Consider the following 11,454-nt stretch of genomic DNA (forward strand, 5'->3'; position numbering starts at 1 on the left):
GATCCCATTGTGAGCAGGGTCAGGGATATAAGAAGAGTTGAATGGCAACTGGTTTCCCAAATGGGATTCTGATGTCATCCTCCTTTCTAGGGATATTTTTAGTCCTTGAGAAGCAGAGCTGCAAAGTGAGAACCACTTATATTCCAGAGGTGAGAGTGGCTGCTGAGGTGATGGTAGGATCTGTGCCAATCTCAGTGATACATTTCCCACCATGGTCTATAAATAAGCCTAGAATAGTCCCCAAGCTAGGTATTAACCCTGGCTTTGCCAGGCCCTCCCTCAAGCTATCATCTATCTTCTCCTGACAACGAAGAGACTGAGGGGGCATTCTGATGCACTTGGCAGTGGAGCAGTAGCATGGGACTGTGAGAAAGTGCTTTGTTTCCAAGCAGAGGACTTAGAAAACATGGCAGGCATCTTCTGCTGCCTTGATGACTCGGTTTGCATCCACCACCTGCAGTTTCCTTAGGGGGGAAGGATGTGGTTGGCAATCTCAATAGAGATGAACTTGAGTGGAACCAAAGCTTGGAATTCCAAAATTTAAGACTCTGCTCTAGAACTGGAGTTAATATCACACTTTAGCATGGTAGAAAGTCAGGGGGTTGAAGCCCTAAGTCATAATTCTGTTATGAACTGACTGATGACCTTGGGCAAGTCCCTTCCCCTGTCTGAGCCTGTTTCTCTATTCACAAAACAAGAGGACCCTCTAAAGGCCTTCCTAGTTCTGACAGAGAAGAATTATCTCCCTGATTTCAGAATTCTTAACTCTCCTTTTACCACATCCTTGCCTTCTGGATATTGCTGAGGGAGATGATGTTTCAAAAGACCTAAGCCTCTGATTTTTTTGGCTCTTTACTTCCTGGAATGCTGGTGAGGAATTGCAGTGCTGAAAATAAGCTCCAAATCAAAACATTCCATATATCCCCCACATGGGGAATAAGGAGAATAAAAGAGAAAAAGAAGAGAAGTAGTAAGTTTACAGCAGCCTTTGGGGTTGAGAGAAACTTTGGCTTATGGGAAGTGAAACCAAAGCTCACAGAGCTTATAGAGACTATAGAAAACTTTGGAAAGAAATACTGCAAGGTCTTGTGTGTTCTCAGAGTTCATGCAAATTATGTTTCTGTAAAAAGGACTGGGGTGGAGCATGGGGGCTTTTAGAGTATGTAATTAGGCCCATAGACAAGAGAGCATAGATCCTCCCAGCTATAGCAGAAGATGGAGCTTTACTTGTGAGTGACAACTGACAGTCAGGACCAGTGGGCTGAGTCTAAAAGAGTGAACCCAAAAGTTCTAGGAGGTAACTTACATGTTGGTGGGAGGAAGCCTTTAAGCTTTGAGTGGTTTAAATAAAGCTGCCTTGAGCCTTGAGGGGCTTTCCATGGTTAGTAGTCAATGAGGGAGAGGAAGGGCCTGAGACCCACAGAGATTAAGCTGAGCAAGATGCAAGAGAGGCAGGGCTAGGATGACTCCATGGGGTTGAAGACTATGGAACTGGCCCCTTTGAAACAAGGAGGGTGTGTATAATAGCATTGTGAAGAAGGTGGATAGAAGGAACTGGAGCTTATGAGACCTGGAAAGTATTAAGTACAGAGGGCCTGGGGTAAAAATGATGTCTTGGAAAGAGGAGATATTTAAGTGCTCAGAGTTAAAGGGCACTTCAAATGAGGATATTGTCATTTTAAAAGAAGAGCATGGAGAGGGGAAAGTCTATACCAAGGCATCAGGAACAGTGGGTTTTCAGGTACCAATGAGGGAAAGTATTGGGGGACTAAAGGGGAGAAAAAGGAGAAGGAGAGTAAATGTCAACACAGTCTATCTATGCTCGAGGCATGCCTGACATGTCATGCCACAGAAGCCAGAGCATATAAGGCATACCTGTACAAAGCTTCCTGGGTCTCCTCCAGCACACTTGATCCAGCTCCAAGGGAACGCTCTGTGAGATAGGCAGAGATTGGCATTTTGCCAGGAGGATTTTGAGGGGTGGAGTCCTTGGTGATGGTTCAGCTGGGGGAAAGAAAGCCTGCAAAGAACACTAATCAGGATTAGTAACTCAATGTGGGTGGGGAGTAGGCCAACACTTGGCTTAAACAGCAGAGCTTTCCATTTTGAAATATCATCTAGTCCAGCACCCAAATCCAGGCAGGATTATCATGTATCATCAATAAATGCAAGAAAACATTCAACTACCAAGAGCCTAAAAGACATCAGGCAGTAGAAAATATGAAAATCTATCAATCTGTTATAGGATAGTAAGAGGCTAAGAAAGTTTCAGGTCAGGAGGAATATAGAAACTGAGGCAGGAAAATTAAACAAAGCCAAAAAGCTTTGCAGGCCCCATGTAGCAGGATCTTATCTTGAGAACAAAGGGTTAAAACCTCTCCTCACAAAAGAATGAGGCAGAGGAGGGGGAAGGGAAAGGGAAGAAGAAGAATCTTAATTCAAACTAATCAGAGAAACTACTTAGTGTGAATCATCCTGAAGCAGTTAAAACAGCATGGAAGAGGGGAAAAGAAGAGGGCCTATTGTTTAAACACTGCAGTCAGTGGTCTTGGGTTTGTCAAAATAAAGTTACCAGGTACTTCTCATAAATTGTAGAAAACCTATAACAAAGAGTTAACCTGTAACAGGATATCTGGCAGAGGAATTTTTAAAAACTTATAGACAAGTGGGTATACAAGGCAGAAACCACCCATCCTACTTGCTCTTCAGATGAGCTGAGAGCTTGCCTGTGCTTCATAAGCCAGATGAATAGATTTGCTAGCCTTGTTTCATCGATAAATGTGTATGCTTTAATTTTTTAATTCACTTGCTTTAATGTTTCAATAAATTCATTTTATCACAATGCAATAAATGTCTCTCTTATATAATCATTTATATGAGAAGACAAGAACAGGGGTTGGGAATAGCCCTCTGCCAGTTGACTCAGGGGGCTGTCTGATAACATCTCTCTGGTGTGTGTGAGAGGTGCCTGTCACAAATCGATTTAAGGAAATAGCACTTATTTGTTTCTCCTTTCTTGGACATTTTTTGTGTGTTTAGTTTGTACTGGGATTGGGTGAGTGAGGATTCTGCATTTGTTATAGATATTAACCTTTAATCAATGTGAGATCTGAGGCAAATGAATTCATCTGCTGAGTCTCAGTTTCCTCATCTGTATGAAAGAGATAGTAATAATACCTACCTTGCAGAGTTGCTAGGATGAGGAAATGAGATAATGCACATAAAGCCCATAATAAGTACTAAAAAAGTGTGTGTGTGTGTGTGTGTGTGTGTGTGTGTGTGTATGAAAGAGAGAAAATGAGAGAAGAAGGGAGGGAGGAAGGGAAAGACAGGCAGGTTGGGAGGGAGAGAGAGAGAAATGAGGGGAGGAGAGAGGGAAAGAAAGAGAAAGAAGGAAGGGAGGGGAGGGGAGGGGAGGGGAGGGGAGGGGAGGGGAGGGGAGGGGAGGGGAGGGGAGGGGAGGGGAGGGCCTCTCTTCCCAAAAGAACATCTTAACTTAAGACCAAGTACAAGTTCTCTCTTTTGATATTAACATAGGTTGCTGTTTTCATCTCAAATCCTTCTTTTTGTTTTCCAAAATCCTGACTACCAAATGGAAAAAGGGAAAAAGTACTAACATCTGTGAAATATCTGTGGAATATCTGGTATGTATCAGATATCCTGCTAAATATACTTATTCATGCTATCTCACTTAGTTTTTACAACTACTCCATAAGGTAGATTTTACAGTAAAGAAATCAAATCAAGGCTCAGAAATGATAAATGAGTTTCCAGAGGTCATACAACTTGTAAATGTTAGGTCTATATGACTACGGACCTGCCAAGCTGTCTTTCTAGACAAGATAAAAGTAGTTCCTGGGCCCCTACACCCTTCAACTTCCTCCTTAACACTGCTGAGCCACTATGAACACAGTACAGGTTTCTTTCACCTGTATCATTCTTCTTTAAGAGGACTGGATGTAAGGAGCAGTTAAAAGTGTGAGTGAACCAGAAAGGGTCCCTGCCCACTTGCTAAACCAATTTCCAAAGGCAGAGACCAGCTACCAAAGTTGATTCATCCTTATACACAGCAGAAGTTATGGGGAAAAGAAACTGAGGCCATTGTCTGTGTCCAAATTTTCCTTTTCTGATAAAGATATCAGTCATTTGATTACAGCCCACCCTAATGCAGTATGATGTCATCTAAACTTGATTACATCTGCAAAGACCCTATTTCCAAATAAAGTCAAGTTCACAGGAACTGAGGTTTAAGACTTGAAGATATATTTGGGTGGACACAATACTACCCAATACAGAAAGAAACTACAGCTTGGGGCAGGACCAGAACTAAGCAGCTTAAAGCTCAGACAACAGGAGCAGGGGCCCCCAGAGCTGGAAGAAGGTATAAAATAAATGTGGAAGGCACCATTTGTACTTTAGCTAAGGCCCATCTGGAAGTAAGGTTACATTTCTGTAGCCCATAATGTCTTTAAAGAAAATCTACTACCTGGCTGCCCAAATTGGAGCTCCTGTAGCATCAAGTTCACAATTTGGTGTGTCCAGAAACACCTTGATATAGTACTCATTTTGGACTTTCTTCTTCTTTGTCCAGTGTTCTAGAGGGTCTGGACAACAGAACTCACAGCAGGGCGGCAACCTTGTTCATTCAGGGAGTACCCTGCCCACTCCCCCTTGCACTCTGCCAGGGGGGCACTAGGAAGGAGAAGCTGAACCCCTAGTGTGTGTAGGAATTAATTGGGAGTGGAGGGACAGAGAAGAAAGGCCAGCATAGGTAGAAATTTGGCAAAACCTAACTAGTTTCCTTCACAGCCCATAGGTTGTACCTCTTTAAAATGTACAACACCTGAGACTGAGGAAATTGGGCTCAATAATTCTCAAGAGATTCTAGAATGGAGTGAGAAGCTGTGTAGATCCAGTTGACAAAAGGGTCAGGATCCCTGGGTCTTGATCTCACATCTACCACTGACTCACTTTGTATCCTCAGACAAGTTTCAGTCTCTTCAGCTGTGAAATGCAGAAAATGGCCACTGCCCAAACTGCTTCTGAGTACGGTTATGAGTATCATTTGCAGGCAGAAGGATAATACAATAAGATAGTGGTTATGAGATCAATACAGCAGGGACACTGGGGGCATCAAATGAGAACAGAAGTAAAGGCACACAGTAGGAATTCACTGTCTATGTTTTCTTTCTACTCTAGGAAGGAATCAGGCAAGAGTTCTCATTTCCAGTTGACAAATAAAGGAAACAAAGAATCAAAGTGGTTAAATTGAGGCAGGAACTGCCACCATTTTAGGAAGATTCCCCATCTCAGGTATCAGCTTACCTGCCTGAATGTATATGTGACCTTATCTAACCTCTGTAACCCCGCCCACTATTTTCGTGCCACAAGCAGGCCCGACCTCCGACCCTATAAAGCTGACCCAAACCCTTTGTTCAGGGCCCAGAATTTGGAGACTGCCTCCTCTAGGACCGCATGCGTTAATAAAGGTCTCCTTTCGCCTCCTCCCGTGTACGGCCTGAGTCTTTTCCGCTACAAAATAACATCAAAAATCTCATATCCAATAAAGTAAAAGAGGCAGGACTTTGAAACTAGACATTTTGACTTCAACTTCAATGTTTTGTTCCTCATATATTGTGCCTCAAGCCCCTCATCTGTCATATGAGAATAACAACAATAATAATGACAATTATCATTAGAGTAATTTTGTAAATATATTTATATTTGGAAAAGCACTCTGTAAAGTATAATGTCCTGGAAAAATCTAAAGAATGCCTATTCCCCTTCCTCCCTCAATTTGTATTTTACTAATTCTCACTAAGGTGTTAGCTAATGACAGTCTTGAGGTACAATCCCTTCCTGTGACATTTGGTTTTAATAACTAATGCAAACAGCTAACATTTGTTGTGCAGTGACTCTTAGTAACACACTGTTATATAAACACTTAAATGTATTTACTCATTTTATCTTTACAACAACTCTGTAAGTTAGGTATTATTATCATACTCATTTTAAAGGTAGTCTCTAACTTCATAAGGTAGTCTTGTGATAAGTTCATACAGGTAAAATGCTGAGAACAATGTCTGGGCACATAATTAGCGCTATGTAAATGTTAACTATAATTATTAATATTACTCTAACTTTCTTTTTTTCCTCTCCTTGTTTTCTAAATGCAAGGAGTGAGGCACAGAGAAATTTCAGTCCCTGCTGACACTTGAAAAATTCTCCAAATGAAGGGCTCTGACAAGACCACATCCCTGCCTTAAGGCATCATGCCCTTGAAGCTGCAGCCCCTCCTGGGCTACAAGAGCAGCCCCAGGCTTGACTTCAGCCAATTCTGTGTCAAAGTAGCTAGAGTTTTAGGAACCACATAGCTCTGGAGGGTTGGGTGAACATACTTCAAAAATAAAACACCCTTGGGGAAGCTGACCAAAGTCCAATTTCCTTGGGAAACGGAAAAAGACCAGGTTTTTCACCTCTGTTTGCATATAATGATCCATTGCAAACCTGTGACCTTTGCTACTCACAGAATGCATTGCTTTCAAATCCATTATCTCAGTTTAGCCTTGTAATAGATCTGCAAGGTACTTGAGGAAAGGGTGAGGATTTCTAATTATCAGAGAAGGCTGCTAAAATCTAGAAGAAGGGGGTTTGTCAGTAGGATTTGTGGTTAGGACTCTGAACTCTGGGTATCTACATGACTTTTGCTTTCTTGTTTGTCAGGGGAAATCCTTTCCTTTCTGTGCGACTCAGTGCATTCATAATCTGTAAAATAGTGACTGGACCAGATGGTCAACAGGATCCCTGACTTATGTCAATGCCCCCTGACATTCAGCTTTCCTACTCCACTATGCTTTTTCCCTGGATCCCAGTGCTTGTCTGGCCTGGTGTTTAACACCTCAGGGAAAGATAACCAGCATATCCTAGCAACCAGCAGAGGGCACAAGAAGCCTGCCAAGGAGAGCCATTTTGAAACAAGCCACTGGGTGACTAAGAGTGTCTCACTGGACTCAGAAACAATTATAAGCTAAGCTGGGAGGAAAGAACTAGAGAAGGGCAAGGAAAAAAGATCCTCGGGAATTAACTATGCAGCCTCTAGTTCAAATGGAGAAACTGAGGCTCAGAGAGGGGAAGGAACTGTCTCAAGGTCACAAAACAAGTAGGAGGTAGAAATGACACTAGAAGCCAGTTTCCTGACCTCAGACATGGCTCCTTCTACCCCATTAACTAGCTGCTACTACAGTATTGTCTTGGATTGTTTCTCTGGCTACATGTTGTTGTTCACAGTTATTAATAATTTACCAAATTTCATTAATAATGATAACTGCTACCACTTTGTGGATACCCATAGCGTGTCATGAATGGTGCTAAGCTGTGCACATTATATACTCTGGCTTCTTTGATTCCCCACAACAGCTCTCTTTAGGTAGGCAGTGTTTCATCACATTTCCCAGATAAGAGAGCAAGTCACACACAAGCTTTTTTGACTTCAAAGCCTGTGCTTTTAAAGAACACACAAGACATCTCCATGCCCAGTCCCTACAGTCCCGTAGCAAGGAGATATATTCATCTGTGAACCCCGTCCTGGCAACTGGTAAACTGGACATGCAGTACCCAACTGTAATTATCAGCTAATGGAATCATTAGGTACATTTGTTTGCTTTCTTGATTGTTGGTCTTAAAACCACTGAAATAAAATTTAATCCCAGTATTATTGTTGGGGGCAAAGATGTTCGTCATATCCTGTTAACCATGATTGTGAAAGGGGGGAGGGAACCTAATAAGAATAGGACCATAGTTGTTTAATGATTATTCACCTAACTATAGATAAGAAATTTTCCTACAGACCTTGGGAAACTGGACGATGTGCTACAAGAAGAAAAACAGAGCTGTAAAAAGATGAAATACCTCGGGGCCTGGATGGGTCCTTTGCTCAGAAAAGAAAATGCATTTTAAGAATAGACAAAGGACAGGATGCACTTTGATTCCGTTGCTGTGCCTGGAACCTGACCCCCCTCCAAGAGTTTACCTCAGGAATGATGACTATTCTCAGGTCCCAGGAACTGGCTGAGCTGGGTTTTAACACCATTGAAAACTAACTACCTTGTTATGGGACTTCAAAATCCTAGAAGGAAACACACGGACCACAGACTCTGCAGCCATTCCCACTCCCCCATTTCCCTCTTGTATGCAGCCCTATATAACCAGCCAGGTGATAAGAGAAGTGTAAGCAGATTTTATGTGGGCAAATTCCACTGCTCTCCCATTTTGCTGGCAATAGTGGAATAAATGTCCATATTTGATTCAACCTTGTCTCTGCTTAATTGGCTGAAATAGCAACAGGCAGCCTGGACCCATTGCGTCCAGTTTCATTATGCCAATTTTTATGTCCTTAAAGCTTACCAAAAATGATACATATACGAAGAGAATGCTGGTAAACATATTAATGTCCTTCTCAGAAAAAAACAGACTTATTCCTTCTGTTTTGATGGGGCCAAGTTCTCTGAAAGTGGGATGTGAGAGATGACAGGACAGGCTGAGAACTATCAAGCTAGACCACTCCACCACCATCACAACCACCAAGAAAGAGAATTTTAATTAACTATCCTTAAAAATACTTTGCCCTAAAATTACTGGAGAAACTATAACATACTCCTTTATAAATACATTCTTAAGTCTCAAAGCCAAATAATCCCTTCTAGTGTTTATTGAACATTCCTCTTACTACAATTCTAGCACATTTCTCTTTGTCCACGAATGGGGGTGTGGTGAGCACCTGCTAGTCACCACTATAATCAGACTACCTTAAAACTATAGTCAGCTAGACAAAAGCACTAGACTTGGAGTCAAAAGAGCGATTTGGATCCAAATTCTATCATAATCTATATGACTTTGGATAAGTCACTCAACCTCTCTGAGTTTGTTTCCTCATTGGTAAAATAAAGAAAATAACTTTCATCTCACAAGGTTACTTTAAGAATTAAATGAAAACAATATATGTGACAGAACCTGTAAGAAGATGGATATAAAGCTACCTCTCAGTGAATGCTGGGAAAAGAATGTTATTGGGCTGTCTGCCTACATTCTTCAGGTCAAATAACAAAGTGTCATTACAAGAAGGTATTAGAGATCTCTGAGACACCAAGACAGCCTCCTTTCCTCCACAGTGAAACTGAGGTCCAGCAAGATGAAAGGACTTGTGTCAGAGGCCTACAGACAATTGGGCACAGAGTTGGGACACAAATCCAGGTCATCTGACACTCAGCTTAGAGGCTTTCCTTGATACCAGTTTCTGGATACAGTTTCTGTTGGTGGGGGAGAGGAAGATGGCAAAGAAGGGAAATGTCCCACAGGAGACCATAGCTGGCTTGAGCATCGTTAAATGACCCTGATCACTTCACTGCCACTCCCAGAGCTACAGTTTTGGTTCAAGGCTGAATTGAGGTGCAACTGCAGACCACAAAAAGGGGTAAAATTTTCCCAGGGATGTAGGATCAGTCAAGTCCCAGGTACCTGACTGATAGGAATATTCCTTCTGGGACATTCTCGGTGAAATGTGGAGTTGTGGGGAGGGCATGGGAGTTTAGATGACTTCTGGATTTCTGAATGTTTCAAATGGTGATTTGAAAAGACAGCTCCCCTCTTACCTGAGTACCGGAAACTCCAGTGCAGGCCTTGCTGGCTTCACTCTCTGTGTCTGCTGCAACCATACCCAAATCAGACTTGTGGGGCTGCCCCCTCTGACTGGACCCTATGAGTCCCCTGCTGGCCTCCTGCTCCTCTATCTTTCTGAGCTTCTCCTCTAGCTTCTCCAGCACAGTTTCAGTGGTGACCCTCCTGACACAGGTGCCCAGCTCAGGGGACTCTGTAGCACTGTCATCTTCCTTGAGGAAGCTGACCACAGTTTCAGTGTCTTCTTCATGATCCTCGGAGGAGGAGTGCTCTCTGGTGAAGGCCCCACCATAGTGGCAGCTGTAGCCTTTCTGTGGCGTGGGGTCATCCTGAAATTCAAAGGCAGTAGAGGTGGATGCCCAAGCCAAGGCAGTAGTAGTGCAGGGACCCTCCAGGGCTTGGCTCGACATCTCCTTGCCTTCAATGCTCATTTCAAAGGTGCATGAGGCCTGTGAGGCCTTAAGGTGGCAGTGTTGGTGCCTCCCAATGGCACTGCCACACAGCGCAGCCTTAGGGGGCTTGCAGGGCAAGCTGAGCTGAAAGGAGTCCTGGGAAGCAGCACCCTCCAGGATGAAGACTTCTCTGTCAGGGACCAAGTAGGCCTCAGGGCGGTAGCGGTGGCGGCGGCCCATCTGTGGCTCTTCCCGGGAGAATGCCCGCCACTTGCGGGCCACCTCAGCCATGTTGCTGAAGAACTTGACAACACCACCAAAAGGTGCAGCCTTGTCTCGGCGCAGGTGCCCAGGACTTTCTTCGTAGCCTCCTTCCACGTTCCCCTCTAAGTTGGAGCCCTCAATGGTGACTTCGAGTTCCTGGATTCTGGAGTTTCTAGTTGATATGTGTGAGGTCTCATGGTCCCCAGAGAACATGTTTTTCAGATAGCTCTTAGCCCACTTGCCACCTCTGCTGCCAGGCTGCTCAGGGGTTTCTTCCTCACAAGGATCTTCCTCCATTTGAATACCAGAGTCTTTGAAGGCCAGAACTTTCTGGTTTACCCTGTTGGTAGTGCGCACCAGCCTCTGTGCATCTGCAAGGAAGGGCTCCACTATCTCAGTGTGGCCTGCATAAGAATGGCGGAAGGGCTTTGGGATCTGCTGGGCCTTCCTCAGGCGGTAGCTACTTGGGGGCTCCCGGGGTTCCTGGGCCTTGCTGCTCCTAGGAGCAGTATTCTTAGAGGTCCCAGTGGAAGGCTTCAACCTTTTGAATGACTTCATTCGATCCATTAACGTGACTTTGGGTTTCAACTCTGATGACTTAGAGGTGTCTCTCAGTAAAATCATGGACTGGGGTCGCTTCCCCTGACAGGAGGCCCCCTTTCTGCGGCTCACAAAATTCCAGATCTTGTTGACTTTGTTTTTCTTCTTGTTTTGACCATTCTCTTCCCTGGGACTCAAGTCACCTTGTTCATACTGCTCAGAATCCTCCAACTCCACTTCCCCAGCCAGGTCTTCTATCTCAGGGCAGCTTGGGAAGATCTGAGCCAGGTAACCATTGGGGACCAGCTCAGAGAGGGAGGCAGTGTAGCAGCTGGTGAGAGTTTCCATGGTCACACCAAGAGATGAGGCCACCAAGGCACAGAGGGAGACCTGGCCAGTGATTTCAAGCTGAAGGGGAGAGATAAGGAGGGAGAGAGAGATGCAGAGAGAGAAAGAGAGAGAGAAGAACTAGGTTAGGCAAAGCCAAAAACAAGGTCCTTTACAGATTTGCCATGATCAAATACAGAGAATATACTTTGTCACCACCGAGTTACCAAATTTTTGGTTCTGGACTGGAGGAGATTAT

General features: G+C 43.8%; 1 protein-coding gene across 1 annotated transcript in view; it reads right to left on the reverse strand.

Moving 5' to 3' along the window:
• The window catches only part of ARHGEF9 (Cdc42 guanine nucleotide exchange factor 9), a 288,918-nt gene extending 277,702 nt beyond the window's left edge, over positions 1 to 11,216 (reverse strand). The window contains exons 1-2 of the mRNA XM_087813329.1: positions 9,648 to 11,216; positions 1,876 to 2,020 (exon numbers count right to left, since the gene is read on the reverse strand). Coding sequence (XP_087669455.1) covers positions 1,876 to 2,020; positions 9,648 to 11,216 — 1,714 coding nt within the window. The remainder of the gene's footprint in view (positions 1 to 1,875; positions 2,021 to 9,647) is intronic.
• Between the last annotated feature and the right edge of the window lie 238 nt (positions 11,217 to 11,454).

Source organism: Miniopterus natalensis, chromosome X (assembly GCF_054644295.1).
Source record: "Miniopterus natalensis isolate mMinNat1 chromosome X, mMinNat1.hap1, whole genome shotgun sequence".
Classification (NCBI taxonomy): domain Eukaryota; kingdom Metazoa; phylum Chordata; class Mammalia; order Chiroptera; family Miniopteridae; genus Miniopterus; species Miniopterus natalensis.